General features: G+C 54.1%; 1 protein-coding gene across 2 annotated transcripts in view; it reads left to right on the top strand.

The window, feature by feature from the left end:
* Window positions 1-16916, top strand: part of PRKCB (protein kinase C beta) — a 133382-nt gene that overhangs the window by 65238 nt on the left and 51228 nt on the right. For both annotated transcript variants that reach the window (XM_075767396.1, XM_075767395.1), the window contains exons 4-5: window positions 1405-1516; window positions 2617-2745. In XM_075767396.1, the coding sequence (XP_075623511.1) occupies window positions 1405-1516; window positions 2617-2745 (241 nt within the window). The remainder of the gene's footprint in view (window positions 1-1404; window positions 1517-2616; window positions 2746-16916) is intronic.

Raw genomic sequence — 16916 nt, 5'->3', positions numbered from 1 at the left:
ATTAATTTCAGGTGAAGGTAATGTATTGGCAGCTATGTTATAGCTCAGTTCTGACTCCACTCTTTATTTATTTACTTAGCTTACAGTGCCCTGAAAAGGTGTCTTTCCTAATGCCTGGGCACCCTTCCAGGCCATTAAAAAGCCAGTCAGCTCAAATGACTGAGCCAGGAGCTATGCCTCATCCCTAACCCCTAAACAATTAACCTGAGATGAAATTAAGCCAGCTGCTACTTGCTGTAGTCTTCCCCCTTGCTCGTGTGTGTGTGTGTGCCGCTACCAAGCGTGCTGAGTGCCCAGGCAGGCTGCCCCAGCACCCTCCTCTGCAAAGCTGTGCTGCTCTGGGTGCTCCTTCCCGATCAACGCTGCCCACCCCGGCATCGGCTCTGCCCGGCACGGTCCCGGCGGTGACATCCCTGCTCCTCCACTGAGGTTTCCCCAGCTCCCAGGGCAGGGCAGTGAGTAGCAGGCTGCTGCTGGGGCTCTGCATTTGCTGCCCCTGCTTCTCCAGTAACCACAGCAACTGAAACCAGTGCTGTCCCTGCTGCTTTGGGGTCAGCAGGAGACATTCTGTTGCTTAGTCCTGTCTCCTGTGTAACTTTGTGTTGTCTTGAAGTTGCTTTGCATTGGGCTGAATAACTGGAGTTTGATCAGGGCTTCCAGAATTGTCTTGTCTTGCATGGAAGATACCAAGAAATACTAAATCCATGGACTGCCTGTCATTTGTTCCAGTGGTTGATCCTATCTCCCTGTTAAGAAGTTATTTCTCATTTGAATTTGGCTTTAACTTCTGTAGACTCTTGTTTCCAGGAGCCCTGTTTGCAAGGTGCCTGTGCGAGACTGCAAACAGCGTCTGGGATAAACTGGGCTCTCCTGGTTGCGCATGCTTTGCTGTTGCAGAAATGTCTGCAGTTGGGTTTAAGAAAGCTCAAAATACTGAAGTATACCCTAAGCAGCTTGATTCCCTAGGAGCGTGCTGGGGAGGGGTTGGCACCAGAGCACAAAGATGTTTACTGGGTAGTCTTAATACAGATGGAAATCGTGAGTGGTTTTTTCTGCTTTACCCCACCAGGCTGATGTGGAAGTTGAGTAGTGTCCAGCCCTTATGTTGGTTTTTACGTACCGATTTCACCTGGTGTTTTCTGTACTAAGACCAAGTTATTTAAAAACAATAAATTCCTGGACGAGCCAGTGCATTGCTTTTGCATTGTTATGGCAACACATACAGAGAGTAATAAAGCTGGATCTCGGTGACTGTTGGAAAAGGGCCACATCGGTCGGTGGCAGTTGACTGAAGTCCATTACCGGCACCTCCGAAGCCAGCTGGCGCGTGAAATGCAGAGAGCGGCGGTGCCTTGCCAATATTTGATGCAAGTTTATAATCTGTATCTTTTATTTTCCTCCTAGGATCCCCGGAGCAAACACAAATTTAAAATCCACACGTACTCCAGCCCCACCTTTTGTGACCACTGCGGGTCATTGCTGTATGGGCTCATTCACCAGGGGATGAAATGTGACAGTAAGTGACATAATGGGCGGCTGCGGTTGCAGCGGCGGGGGGGCTCTGGCACCCCGAGGTCTTTGGCAGGGGCTCCCAGCCTGCCTGAGCTGCAGCTGAGAGCCTGTCCCCTCTGCCACCGGTGTGGAGCACGCTGCTGGGCACGAGTGGGCACCTTCTCATTTCTCGTGGGGAGCCCCTGTGAGTCCTGCAGGGAGAGGGGAGGGAAAGGCATCAGGCCGGGGGTTGGGATCCCGCCTGCATCCCCCCCTGCAGCATCACCCACGTCCCCCCTGCAGCATCATCTCCAGTTCTGGGTTCTCCGCAGCGCCGGCTCCGACTGACACCCTGTGGCCGTGGCGGTGCCTGCTGCGGTGACGCAGCCTCTCCAGAGCACTTGGGTCTGCGCAAGCCTGACCTTGGGCACAGAAGTACCAGGGGAATTATCGTACCGAGAGGAGAAAATGAGGGATGAAAGAAGAGGGAGAGGATGGAGAAAGAGTGCAGTTATTTTCCAAGTTTATCTTGTACATTCCTATTTAAAAGGACTGTGAATATACAGCGTCTGCTTACAGGCTTATGCTGTCTGCAGGGAACAGCATACTCTGCTGCTCCCCATGTGCTGGCTTTCTCATAAATAGAGAAGCTTGCTGACTGTTGTGAGAACAGTGGATTCATTATCGCCTTTAAAATGTTACCAAGTGGAAATGAATTTCATTATAAATGTATATATATTTATATATTTTATATATATAAATTTTTATACATGTATGTAAGTGTGCACACACAGAGGTAATTTTTAATGCCCCTTATCAGCTCCTGGTGAATCTGGCTGAGTACCCAGCACTGCACCATGGGTGTGATGGAAGAGAAGTTTGATAAATCAACAAAACTCAGGTCATTAGAGTAAGGGCTAAAAGCCCGGTTATCTCTGTAGGCAAGACCCAGAACTGCTGGTGGTGGCAGGAACCCGTGTCCAGGCAGGGCTCTGCCGGAGTCTCCGGCTGCGTTTGAAGGTCCGTTTGCTGCGTGATTATCCCAGAATCCCTGACATACATCCCCATTTAAAAGGACAAGTGGCAGGAGTGCTGAGTGTCCCTTTCTTTCTCTTCACCCTGCAGCCTGTATGATGAATGTGCACAAGCGCTGCGTGATGAATGTCCCCAGTCTGTGTGGGACGGACCACACCGAGCGTCGGGGACGGATATACATCAGGGCTGACATTGAGAAGGATGTGCTCACCGTCGTAGGTAGGTGTGCGACTCAGGTACAAACTCCGCACGTGGGGTCACCCGGTTGCCCCTCACTGCCGGCGTGTGCTGTGCTGACAGCGGTCCGGTCACGGCGGGTCCGGGGAGTGCAGTGCCCAGCGTCTGGGTGGTCAGGAGCAGGTGCCTGGCAAGGCAGGACAAGGCTTTGAGCCTTCTCTGGGCACGCTGCTGCCCTCTGGCAGGCACTGGCTGAGGCTCCAGGGGCTACCTGTAATAAATAGCTTTTCTAATTACAGACTTTTCAAACTGCTTTTTGAATCATGTAAAATTTCAGCATCCACAGCATCCTGGGAAGGGGTGGCAGAAAGTTCCTCCATTTAGCTATGTGGTGTGACAACGTATGTTGTTTGTGTCGTGCTGTCCGCGTGACGAACATCCACTTCCCGCTGTTCTTTCCATGCCCTTAGTGGTACCTGGGCCTGTACAGGTCTTTCTGGAAATCTCGAACGGTCCTTTTATCTGACTAGAGCTTTGCAACCTTCTTCCACCGATTCAGAGACTCCACGGCCTCCCCCTCTATCCGAGGTGCGCGCTGCCTTCCCGTTTGGTGCTCAGAGGCTGTTGGGGCAGGCTGTCCCTGCGGTGCGGCTGTACGCTGCGGGACACAGAAGGACATCAGCCCCTCCACACCGCCGTGGTGAAGATAACCGTTGTTCTTCACATTTCCCTGTTGTTTCCCAGCCCCGATGGAGAGCTGGAGCACGGCGTAGTGCTCGCAGGACAGGCTGCTGCAGCTCTCTGCAGGGCACCCTGAGCGGGGCTGGCGTGAATTGGGGTGGGGGGTGCTGGCACGGATCCGTGGGCTGCATGGGTCCAACCACGCTGGCGATGGGTGGCAGGCAGGAGCCGTCCCGTGTGAGTGCATTGCAGGGGAGGTGCAGAATGGCAGTGCCATCTCGCGGTGTCCGCCTCCGGGGATGTGCCAGGCGGTGGGAGATGGGGCTGGGGGAGGCTGCAGGCAGTGCTGGGCTCAGCAGAGACTCCTGCCCTGCCCTGAGTGTCCCAGGGACCCGACAGCCACCCACAGGGAAAACCCTTGTCCCCCATCCCGATTTCCTCTGTCTTGGAACTCCTCCGTTCTCGGTTTGTGGCAGGAAACAGGATTATCCCAGCTCTAAAAGCTTTTGCCACTCAGATTTTGAGTTCCTAGAAGATACTGCTTCCCCCGTGACCTGTGAGCATCTCATGAAACATAAGCTATATTCTTGTAAAGTCTCTTGTCCCCTGCGTGGGGAGATCAGACGGAAGATGTGACTCTCTCCGTCGGGTGCCGGTGACCGACGTCTCGTGGTGCGGGTGCTGGCAGGGGGTAGGAGGCAGGGAGAGCTCTCTGGCAGGCGAGGCAGGCAGCTTGCGGAAGAGCTGGGCTTTGTCTCGTGAAGGCTGAGCCCAGTGCTGAGCCGGGGAAGGAGGTTTCTGCCCACGCTGGGTTACCAGGCAGCTCTTAGGCGGTCACGGTCTCTGCAGGGGGCTGCCGAGCCGTTCGCAGTTATTCACAGGATGAGTTAAGACCGTGGGGTGTAAAATGCCACCTCCCTGCCCACGCTGCAAAGGTCAGCCACCCCTCTGAGTGGGCCCCGGGGGGTACCAGACTGATGACACGGATAACAAGGACCGGATCCTTCTCTGTCATCCCACCAGCTTTGGCTGGCTCCTCCCGGAGACGTCTGGTTCCCAGCACCCTGCAGGGCGGCTGGGCTGGCAGCAGGCGATGCCGTGACATCGGTGGGGTCAGCTCTGAGGCGTCCCGCTGTGCTCATCGACTTTCTAACAGGTGCTTTATCCCCCAGGGAGAGCGTGGGGCCGTCGAGGTCTCGCTGCTCTGGGCTGACTCCTTGCTCGGGAGGGCAGGCTCGGCAGAGCGGATCCGAACAGAGGCAGCTGCGACGCGTGTGATCCCGGGGCGGGGGGGTGTGTGCTCCAGCCCTCCCAAACCAGCCTTACCTGCCTCTTCTCTGCTTCGGCAAGGGGTGACCCGAGCCAGGCCCCCCAGGGTGATGGGGGACCGAGGGGGCTGTTGGTCCGCAGTGGGCACAGCAGCTCCCGCGCCTCGGGGAGGTGCCCGAGGGTGGGCAGGGGGTGGCACAGGTGAGCTCAGCCTCGCGTAAGGAAATGCTCAGGTGTCATCCGGGAGTGCAGAGAAGAGCCAGGATCCTTCCTAGCCTAGAGAGCCGTCAGAAATGTTTTTGAGAAAAATAGCAAGTTACTGAAAATATTAATGAAAAATTGAAAAAAAAGTGGGATTTATTTGTCCTTAAAGGAGAGCTTCAATGAACCACACAGAATGTTCTTCCACAGAAGTTCTGCTTCCCAGGTGCCTTCCCGCCAGGGGATGAGGCAGGACTGGTACCCAGCCTCCCATCAGAGGCCAGGCGGAGGCCGATGGGGCGCAGAGCTCGCCCTCCCGCTGGCACCATGGGCTCCCTGGCACCGGAGCAGTGTTCCCATGGCAGGGGAGAAACTCCCCCGGCCCCTTTTCTGTGCAGCTGGATTTTCTTTTCTTCAGCTGGGTTTGAAAGACTGTTTTATTTCTGGCCCTTTATGGAGGTGTTGGTGAAAACATGTCATCTGTTGGCTTTTTCAGAAAGGCAGGGAAACGTACTGTGCTCTCCAGCTCTGCCGCATCGCTAATGAAGGAGTGGGAGCACTTTGAGAGAGGAAAGACTGCGCTGGCTGCCGAGATGGGGAGCCCTGCCTTCCCTCCTGCCCCTGCGGGCAAGCTCAGGATTTTCACTCCAGAACTTGGAGAGAAGGTGGAAACGTCTGCTCGGACCCAAAGCAAACGTGGGCACCCAGACCTCGGGAGATGTGGGACTCATGGGCTGTGCAGACCACTGGCTGGGTGCTGTGGTTGCTAGCTTTGGCTCCTCTCTGGTGGGTCAACAGAGATTTCCATTCCCCCAGCAACTGTTTGCTTCAAAAAAGCGAAGTCCTCAAATGATGACTGGGTTCGTATCGCCAGGTTTTTGGCAGGAGAGGCCAGATGCTGAAAAATTGGCCCTTGAGCTGTGGCCAGGGCTTGTTGCAGAGGTGGCAGAAAGCACTGTGGAGGGGTGGCCGGGATTAGAGGGGCCGGGGGCTTCACGTGCAGAGCGGCACGGGGGTTCTGGCTGGGCTGGAAGAGCCATGGCTTGGCATGGCTGGCGCCTGTGCGTGGAGGCAGCTGCTCTGCAGACGTGGCCAGGGCGTTGGGCTGCTCGGAGGGGTCGGTGCCACTGACTGCGTGTGCCAAAGAAGCCACCGGTGTCTCTTACTGCAGGACCTGCCTTGGCCACCCTGGGGTGGCATTGGGGGGGCATGGTGGAACAGCCGCTCCCACAGGGACCCAGCCTGGCACGGGGAGGCAGCGGGCTGACCTGGCAGGCAGGCTTCTGCTGGAACAGATTTCTGGTGGAAAATGCCCTTTACGTGTTTTCTGCAGAAATTTCGGTTTGGGGTGGGCAGGCAGTGGACTTCTGTCAAGGATGGGAGCGACAGTGCAGCAGTGGGTGGGTGTGTGGTGGAATGACCCAAGCCTGGAGGGGTGGGGAGACAGCGCTGGCTGGGGGGGGTGGTGAGCCCCACCGCTGTGGTGCTCAGGCTAGGGGGTTTAGGATCGCAGGTGGAAGCCCGGCTGCTCGCCCACCTGCCCTTCCAGCAGGTGTTGTGGGGCTGGAAGCGTTTGGGATGGAGAAAAGTTATGGCAACTGATTGTCAAAGTACAACTGGGCACAGAGGTTAGCAGAAGAGGAGGAGGTGGTTTCTGCACAGCAAGGACAGCAGGTCTGAGCAGCAGGATTAGAAGCCAACTTTGATGATGGACCTTGTCAAGCTTGCGGACGGGGTTTCATGACTTGGTGGCCAGCTGCACTAAGGTATGGATGAGCCAGTGTTCCCGCCACCTCCGCAGTCAATCCCAAATATTTGTCAGCATTTTCCAACGTTGCACATGCTGTCCCTGTGTGCCAGCTCTGTCTCCATCTCGGCACAGAGCGGGCAGAGGCTCAGCTCTGGGCACCGATGCACCCAACACAGGCAGCATTGCCCATCATGACAGACTGAGCTCAGTCACGCCAGTCAACGGGATTTCAGTGCTGGGATCTATGCTTTTCCCAAAATACACCTCCGCTGGTTTAAGCAGGCAGTGCAGGATGCTGTAGTGGGCTGAAGCTGTTGGGGTAGCGGAGGGCAGGGGGCTGTTTCGAGGGATTTTGTCCCAGCTGCATGGGAAACTGTAGGTTCTGGTGTTGGGGCAAGATCTTCTCTCCATCCCACCAGGTGTGGAGACCCTTGCTCAGTAAGCTTGCCATGGCAAAGAGCATCACAGCTGTAGTACTAAACGTGGAAGGTCCCCAAGGGTTGGCTGTTGGAACAGGCGGGCAGCGTCTGGCTGGGCAGGGCCAGGTGCCTGCAGGTGGCAGCACAGGCACGGCCAATGGAGACGCGAACCTGATGCTTTCATTTTCTCATCGACTTAATGTATTCGACAGGAATTTGCCATATGCTTCTCGGTTTCTCTTTTCTCTCTCTTTCTCTGATTTCTTTTTTTAAATTTCTTTCTTTGTAAAGATAACCTTTTACTCCCAGTGGAAAAAAACAGCTTTTTGGTTAAACAAAATGTGTTGTTTGACTTAGAATTACTTGTTTGGATAGCTAGCAACTTGAAAAATTACATCTATTTGCCTCCCCCTTTTTGAAGATGGCCGTGACTTGCCCCAGCAGCGTTTCTCCCCCCTTGTGCTCTGTTATCTGAGACGTCCTCTGCGTGACAGCAGCAGGTAGGATGCTGCTGCTACCAGTGCAGTGAATGTTCACCATCTTCAGCTCACAAAATGAAAATCAGTAAAGAAGGAGATGTGTTTAAATGCAACACAAACTCGCACTGTGAACATCGCTGCTGTGAGGTGCTGTTTTGACCCAAAAACTGACCATGGTGTAGGGAAGGAGCGGTCTCAGGGCCGGCCATAGGCTGTGCTTTCCTTCAGCAAGGGCTGTGCTTGGGTTTTGCTTTTTTACAGCACTTGGCACAGCACGGGCCTGCCTACAGCATGGTCTGCCAGATACTAAGATTGTAAAAATTATCATAATAACATGAGAAGGATCCAAATTTCAATATTTTTAATTCATTCTTGGTTCTGAAGAGCCGGGATGAACCTCAGAGCTGTAGGGTAGGAGACTGGTGAGAGCATCTGTACTGGTTCCTGGGGTGTTGGTGAGGCTTCGGGCAGTGGCCTCTGTAGAGGCAGGGGATTGAAATTCAGTAGCCAAACCCCTGGATTTCTCAAAATCTCTAAAGTGTGCATGGGACAGCCCTGGCTGGCTTTTGATGAGGTTGACTTTCATCAGCTGCATGTGACTTAATAAGCCAGCAGCATTATCCTTCTCTGATGCCCACTCAGAGAGCAGGGGGGGAGAAGCTCGGTGGCAGGGACCAGCCCCGGCCACCTCGCTGCTGGCCAGGACCGGGGACAACTGGGGCTGGGATCCAGCACAGCTGCAGCTTTGCTGGTCTGCAGGGCTGTGCCCAGGGCAGCAGCAGCAATGGGAACCTGTGGAGCTGCCCCTCCTAATTAGCTTTCCAGCTCTTGGGTCTGTGCTGTTAATCACTCCTTTATGTTCAGAGAGTGTCTCTGTTACAGCTCCTTTCATGCTATACATTGAATGTAATTGTATAATGGGTGTGCCGGGGAATGCAGCCTTGCATGCTGCAATCAGAGCCCTGCATCGCTATTGTCTGCTGCTGCTCGGAGGTTGCTGAAGCACTGGGATTTATTGGTGTTCCCTGTGATTAAAAATGCGTGGCTTTGCCTAACAATAGGGTACCTGGACAAATAAATGGCACCTTCCTAATGCCTGTGGCTTTGTGCCCTTGGCTTGGCGCAGTGAGGCTATGGAGTGTGTCCTCCCAGCTCCGTGCTGGGGACAGGGCTTGCAGCTCCACCAGCCACAGGTGGTTTCCAAAATACAGGAGGTTTCTGTGGACCTTGTTAATTAGGGCACAAAACAATCTGCGTCACATCCAGCGAAGCACTCAGATACATGCTCTTGGCAAGCACTTTGCTTTTTAAGCATCAATGCGAGCTGCATGGGGACTGTGAGATCAGCATCCCCGGGCTTGGATCGAAAGGCTGGGGCATGAGCGAGGTCCCTGGGATGGCCCCGACCCCCTCGCTGCCTCCCCTCTGGGACACTCGGGGTTTTGCTTTGTGCAGTGGGGCTGCAGGTGAGGTCCCTGGCTCGGGGTGCTCCTTCCTTGGGGCTGGTTTGGCTGTTGGTCCCCGGCACAGGGTGGCTCTGGCTGTGCTAGGCATCCTGCGTAGCATCCTGGTAGGAGGCAGGCTTTGGCTCTGAGCCTAATTAGCCGAGATGGATTTGAACAGCAGGAGAAATGAGTTTGGATGTCCGGTGTTTCTGTGCATTTGGGCTGGCTGGATTTAAGAGCGCTTACCTTCAGCGCTGAGCGTACCGGACCCAGGGAATGAGTGCACGAGGCTGGAAAACCTGGAGTAGCTGGCTAGAAATGGCTAATTGTGTTCCAGCTCTGCTTGCTGGTGTTTTAAATCATGGTAAAGCATCTTAGTGATGCACAGCACCGTGGGAGCGGGTCCTGAGTGTCTTGGAAGTGAGTGACCTGAGCTGCCGTGGGCTCAGCCTCCAGGGAGGCCATTTCAGGAGAAGTCTGTCCAGCTCTTTGGCTTCCTTACATCAGTACCATGATTTTTGTAATACAATATTTGGACTCTCTTTCACTTTTGTCAAGGTGGATAGAAGTTGTGTGGTGTTTTCCAGCAGAAGCTTTGGAGGCTGTCCGAGCTGAGCATCGCTGCACAGCTGCTGCAGAGTCGGCCGGTGCTGGCCGCGGCAGTGGGCTGTGGAGTGAGGGCAGCCCAGCTCTGTCGCTTCTCCTCGAATGCTGCGATGAGATCTCTGCTTCTCTCACCCGCCACATAAACCACGGCAAACTCCTGCTCGCGGCTTTGTCGTACTAAGTAGGTAGCATGGGCTGGGTTATTTAGCTTGAGCTGCTTGACAAAAGAAAAGTCATCTTTTGGGCCTGGTAAACAAAATTTGGGTACCTAGCAGTGCTCTGAGACGCGTCAAATTGCCAAAGCAAGTTAATTCCCTCTGGATGCTGCTTAAAGGCGCTTAATTAACTTGGGTAGTTTTTACCCTGGTCACTCAGGGAATCTGGTCCTTTACACCCCGCAGATATGTATTGCTATTTTTCCTTGCTCCGACATCGGCACAACTCTTGGCTTGGCCTTACATATAAAGAGAGGATTCCCCAGAGCCAGTTGGTGTTGGTTTGCGTCCGCAAGTCGGATCCCGCCAGCTCCGAGGGCAGCAATGCAGCGAGGGTGGTGCCGCTCCCTCCTGACCCTGGAGTCAACAGTAACACACGGTTTCTTGTGAAGGAAACAAGAAGAAAAGAGACTTGTGAACATAACAGCAATCCCAGCACGTGGGACAGCACATCTGTACCCACCGGTGTGTGAGGTCCAGCTAGGATGTGGCGTGAGGGTGCTGTGGAGTGGGACCGATGTGGGGTGTGCATCTCTGAACCGCCTCGTGTGGGAGGTAGATGCGATGGAGTGTGACAGGGCATCGTTGGGCTGATGTTGGACAAGAGCAAATGTATATTCACTGTCTGTGTTCTGGTCTGGGCTTTGATCAAGTATCTTATTAGTGGGAGAAGACTGCTGAATAAAGTGGGAAATTGTAGCAAATTAAAATGTCATTAAGGCGTTGCATTTTTGCTTCCATAATAGAAAAGCTTCCCAATGCAGATTATTCTGAGCCTGTCATGTTGAGATGTGAATATTTCAGTTTGGGAAACGGAGAAGCGAGACAATATTGGAGAGAATAGTTGCCCAGAGAGGTTGTGGCTGCCCCGTCCCTGGAAGTGTTTTAAGACCAGGTTGGATGAGGCTTTGGGCAACGTGGTCTAGTGGAAGGTGTCCCTGCCCATGGCAGGGGGTTGGAACTCGATGATCTTTGAGGTCCCTTCCAACCCAAACCATTCTATGATTAATATGAAGGCTGGGCTTGGAGTCCATTAAATCTATTGCTTCTCCGAGATGGTGAGACAGAAAGTTGCATGGAGGGCTCTGCTTGTGCATTGCTCCTCTCCTGCGGCCGAGAGCTAGCTCTGCCTGCCGCTCTGTTCAGGTGGGAGTTGCAGTCTGTTGTGTGTCGGTGTGGAGCACCCTGCACCAAGCTGGAGGTCAGGCAGTTCTTCACTTATCTGAGGGAAGCAGTGGTCTACAGGGACTAAAATGCAGAAAAAACGTGATAGGGTTATGCTGCAAGTTCCACGACACACATGGGAGATGGAGACTATTCAGCGTGCTTAGGAGACTTTGACCTGTGTGCGTGTGAAAGCAGAGCGTGCCCTGTCCTTGTGCAAGGGCTGCTGGAGCGTGGGGACAATGTCGGGTTCCCTTTTCTCTCTTGGGAGTCTCGGCAATGTGCCGACGTCCCTGGTGTCTCCGGTGAAGCTGAGACCCCTCCCTTAGGACCCGTGGGAGCACGGCGTCAGCTCGGGGTTACAGACGATGCCCCTGTTGCGCCTGCAGCATTGGCAGAGGCTGCCGGGACCGGAGCCTTGCTATTTACTGAGCTGATGAAGTAAAACATTGACCAAAACTGAAACCAATTATGCTGTGATTAGATAAACGAGCTGGAAGTGTGTTAATTAATAATCACCGGCCCAGGAAGATGCAGCCATAATGAGTCCTGTGCCTTTTCTATTGTATAAGCATGTGCAAATATATTCTTGTGCAGAGCATTAATTAAATGTTTTAATGCACGAGGGTGTTAATCCGAGAGCTGGGCGCTTGCTGGAATGTGACTGCTCCTGGCTGGGGATGGTGCGTGCTGCTGGAGGGAGGAAGATGAGTTCTGCAGGTCCCCTCTTCAAAACCCTGTCCAAGAGGTGTGAAACGGGGGGTGCCACTGGTGTGGCATGGTGTTTTGCTGGCCAAGGCTGCGGTGAGGTGATGGGCTGGGTTGATGTGGTTGAGCCCTGACCTCCCCTTGCAATAAGCAGGGCTTTCAGAAGGGTTTTTCCCCTGTGGTGGGCAATGGGAAGCAGAATTATCTGCACTGAATATGTCGTAATGGCTCTGCTTTCTCAGAGATGAAGGTAAAGGATTTGGCAGCCGGTGTAAGCTGTCTTTAAGAGCAGGGTAGGAGTGGGTTTTGTTGTAGGCTTTTTTTTTTTTTTTTAAAAAAAAGACATAAAAGTGAACCCCCATATGGCACTGCATATTTAGTGAGAAAGAACTTTCTGGTCTTTATTTATCCAGCATATTAATCTTGCCTTCCCATGGAAACCTGGGTACCAGCTGTGAACACAGGACCCCAGGCAGGTGACGGGGCCGGCTGCAGCCCTTCGCGTAGGGCTGTGCAGCATCTCCCGTGGCCCAGGTGTGGGGCAGGGTGGGCTGGGGCGTGGGGGAGCAGTGTTGGAGGTGGGGAGCAGACCTCCTGGGGCTGGGCTGTGGTCTGCCTTCCCTGGGAAGCTGTTGATGGGGCGTCAGCCCCCTTTCCTTGGCGTGGGGCTGATTTTACACCAGATAAAACAATCCTGGGAGCACAGAGTCAGAAACCATCCTCTTGTGCCTGCCACCTCTTTGGCCAGCAGCAGAGCTCAGCAGGGCGATGCCATGCGGTGGTGGGACTGGCAGCAAAGTGGCCTCCAGGTGGGCTTTCCTGGGGAGACCTGCAGAGTCCTCCCCATCACTGGGAGGGAGATGCTACGCACCCCTGAGCACTGCATCCCTCCCCAGTCCTGCAGCATTTGGTTGCTCCGGAGCTGCCTGAGCCACTTCTCTGTGTACAGCTCTTGCTGGCACTGGAGGAAGGGCCTTGCCCTGCTCTCGCAGCCGCTGTGAGCTTCTGGCCGTCACCTCCCCGACCAGAACAAGCTGCCCGAAAAGGCTGTGTTCCCTCCTGCTTTGGGTATTCGTTACAGTGATATTTCTCCCCGTGTTTTCTATTGGAGATGTGGGTGTCTGAAATAAGTGTCTCATCCCAAGCCTGTTCCTGCAGTTACAGCTGGCTGAGTAATTAAAAGATGTTGTCTGAATAATTTATTTGGAAACTATTGCAAATTTTGCAGAATAAATTATTCAAATATCATTCAACCAGCTCTACCTGCCCTGGCCCTACACAGTGGAACGGGTGACATGTTGTTCCCATGGCAATGGAGCAGTGTCCCCACGCCAGGACTACAGCTCCCTGCCGTGCCCCCCAGGCAGGGAGAGACTCCTCCTCGCAGAAATCCCCCCCGAACATCGTTGCTGCCCCCGGGAAGCTGGCGCTGCGGAGCTGTGGCTGCTGGTCTTGGTCTGCCGCGGCTTCACCAGGGTGCTGTGGTGGGATGTTCTGTGGTGGAAGGATGTGGTGTAACAAGAGGGTTATTCATCCTGGGCCAGCCCTGCTGTGCAGCCCTGAGGACACCCCGGCCGTTGGCAGCGCAGTGATGCTCCCCGCGCCGTGGTGCCACGGGCGCCGGGGAAGGGACGCGCCGGGGAAGGGACCCGCCGGGTGCTGCCGAGCCGCAGCCTGCACCAAGCGCTCACGCACACCCGCGCGTCCCCTGCGAGCGTGTACGGGCACCTGCGGTGTGCAGAGGAGGACGTGGGCTCTGCCCCCACCCCAAATCCCCCCCCAGATCCCATGAAGTCCAAGGCTTACCGACGCCTCTTCCTGACCGTAGCCTGAACCAGGGCGGCTTCTCCTCAGCCGTAGCAGCGCTTGGTACCCAAAGTGGGTTAAGACCAGCTGCTTTAAATGGGATTGTAATATTGTTACTCATCACTACTAATAACGATGTTACTACTTCTTAATGATGCACAAAACTGTCAGAATATAACAGATGTAAAACTGTTTTACATCAAATTTAGCTGTCAAAGAAATACCATAAACGGTTGGAGAGGAGCACGTTTCTCTCAACCCAAGGTATCACTGCTACAATTCTTGAGGGTTTTTTTTTTTTTCTTTCACTTAATTGTTGGTTTCTGCTGGAAAAGTCAGAAAGGTATGTAAGGTCAAGCAGAAGCATTTTGGTTTTTTAAATGAATAGATAAAATTATTCCCATTAATGAAATTCTTAGGTCTGCATGCTGAGATAATAACATGAGGTAATCAAATCTCATGCTTCAGGGCATAAACGGATTGACTAAGAGGGTCAGGAATTATTTTTCCTGTTCCTTAAAGAAGTGAACAATGGCCTGATAAATGATGAAGGCTTATTCATTTGTCTGCAGAGGATGTTACACTGGCCGTTTGGACGGTGAAACATGAAGCAAAATCGGAGCATTGATTCAGTGCGACATAATTTTGCATCCTCTCTCTGTACGGGGACATCATCTGGCTTGAGTCCCGAGAGCGAGCGGCTTCTTCCAGCTCTTGGGTCAGTCCTGCTGCTCACACAGGGACTGTTGCCATCTGTCTGGGGGTGGCTGAGGAGTCCCCAGGGATTTCTGCTGACCCCCGGAGCAGATGAAGAGTGATGGTCACCAGCGTGGACCATCTCCTGCCCCAGACCGTCGGTGCGGGACCTGCACTGGGGCTGGGGCGGGTGCCATTCAGTGCCCAGGACCGTGACACCCCTGGTTTAAGTGGTCCTGCACGATAGCGAGTGGCAGTGGGCTGTCTGCTTTTGACGTGGAGATCAGATCTTCCCCCAAGGCCCTGACATCTCCCTGTGCTGCAGATGGTCAGGGTCACTGAAAATATGTTCTCATGATAATTCTACAGCCAGAGTTGCAAAGGGAGGGCATTAAGAGGCCGTGGTTCAGCAGGGCACTTGGGGGCATCGTTCACCATGCCAGAGGGTCCCCCTGCGCTCGGGTGAAGGCAGCAGCCTGCAGAAGAGCGGGACGGCTGCCTGCAGCTGCGACGGCTGCCGTCGAACCCGTGGTCGGACCGACCGAGGAGTTAAGGATGGAGCCGTGCAGAGGGTGCGGGACAGGGGGATGCTGGCAGGGCTCTGGGCTGGGGACAGGGGTGCAGGAGCGCTGGGCTCCCCGTACAAGGCACTTCCCATGTCTGCAAACAGCAAAAGCCATTCCTGCTGTTTATGTACAAACCCTATGAAGACTGCTTCCCCCGCGGGCTCATTGCCAGGTAGTGCCTTGGCAGGACCTTTTGTGGGACTTTTCTCTAATACACTTTTGTGTTTTATAATTCAGGAATGTGGTTATAAAGATTGCCTTGTCTCCTATCAAAAAGGCACAGATAAAAGCTTATAACGGTGACGAGAAAATATGTATTCTTCTCTGATAAGGGGTGAGGGAGGGGAAGGCGTTCTGGCTGTATCCGTGCAGAGCCTTGGCAGGGCCCTTGGAAATTAAACTCATTACTTAAAGATTTTACACAGCAGATTGCAGGCCTTTCTGCTTGGATAGTACAAAGCTTTCCGCAGAAGATTTTGACTGAGAGTCCAAATTAAGCCACAGAATAACTACTCTGCATTCTCTGAAGTGCAGAGCTGGTATTTATGTCCAAATTTAAAAAAAAAAAAGAAAAAAGATTCATTTATTAAATGGCACATGAAGATAATTGTCAGGACATTATAGGAATGAAGTCATGCTGCTTGTGTCACAGCAAGCAGTTACAGGCGGAAGAGGATGCGACTCTTGGGCTGCTCTCAGAGGACGCGGGGCTGTGCAGGTTCGTTAAGCGGATGAGGTTGTTGCGGAGCAGGTAGTGCACGTCGGGCGCTGGTGCCTCAACAGCCCTGGCACTGCTGCGGAGGATTTCTACCCGTATGGGGTCTGAGGAGGGATGGCCCAGTGCAAAGCTGGCCCCAGCTTGGAGAGCAGCCTGTGCAATACGTAACAAATTGGCAATAACCGGAGAAGCTTGAAAGCCACTCGGACCTGATGTTGTACTGTCTTCCAGAGATGCCTGTTGTCTGTTTAAAGAAATTTCGAGCCTTGAGCCTCTCTGGTACAGGAAGGGTGAATCCTCCTCCTTGGGCATCTTCTCACAAGTGTTTTTGGGATGCTCCAGGGTCCCCGACCCCCCTCAGCACCTTCCCTGGAGATGACGGCAGATCTTGGAGCGGTGCAGTGCGCAGGGTCCCCGGGTCCTGGCAGGGCGTTCATTCCTGCTGGGAAAATGGGACCGCTGCTGCCTGCGCAACCTGCGGGAGGGGACTGCCCCAGGGACCAGCGCCTCGCCACGTGTCCTCCCCCTCTTCCAGACAGCAAAGCCACTTCTTGCACACGAGCAGAGAAAGCTGTTTGTAAATGCCAACGCTGAGCAGCTGCTGCATCTGCGTCCCTGACCCCAGCAATGAGATCCGACCTGTCCCGGGCATGACGGCATCCACGGCAAGGTCACTGTGTATCGCTGCTTCTGGGGCTGTCAGCAATGAAGTCATTCCTTCCCCTTCTGCCAGGGGGGCAGGAGGCGGCTCTGGCTCCTGGGGCTGCCTCGTCTCAGGAGTCTGAAAATATCTAGTGCTGCCGAATCGATAGGGCTGCCTGGGCACCAGTAATTGGGCAGCGGGCGATTCCCGGCAGGCTTGCCTCTCTCTGTCTCGCAAGCTGCTGTCAAGGGTGTCATGTTTGATAAATGAGCTAGTTTATAAATGCAGATTTGAATTTTGGCTACAAGTTTTATTCTGTGGAGCCGGAAATTGGGCAATGCTTCAGGAGGACAGCAGCAGATTGCAGATTTTGGATCATTAATGCACTTTTCAAAACTATCTGGCTTCCAGCCTTGCATCAGAAATGCCTTACTGGTGATTTGGGAACTGAGCGATTGTTTTTGCTCTTGCTGACTCTCTGAAAGTATCTTCTAACATCCTGCAGCACTGCACGTGCAGCTGGAGTCCTCTCCTTCTCGGGATTAGGGTGTATGGGGTGAAGCTGTGCCCCCGGTGAACCTCACAGCAGAGCTGCTAGTGTGATCCGGTGGGATTTCAGGCAGTGCCGAGTTCCCCATTCCCGACACGGCACGACCCTCCGTGCCTGATCCCCGAGGGGTGCACTGCACCTGGGGAGGGGCGGGCATGCTGCGCCGAGGGGCTGCCGGCGGGCACCGTGCCGGCTGCTGAGCAGGGGCTGGGGGCTCCGTAACCGCAATGCTTTGGCGGGAGGGAAGTCCCCACCGCCGCTCGGGCAGAGCTGCCCGCTCAGACCTGGGCGGTTTGG

Source organism: Balearica regulorum, chromosome 15, assembly GCF_011004875.1.
Source record: "Balearica regulorum gibbericeps isolate bBalReg1 chromosome 15, bBalReg1.pri, whole genome shotgun sequence".
Lineage (NCBI taxonomy): Eukaryota > Metazoa > Chordata > Aves > Gruiformes > Gruidae > Balearica > Balearica regulorum.
Note: the sequence above shows the minus strand (reverse complement) of the source record. Positions and strands in the feature narration are given on the sequence as shown.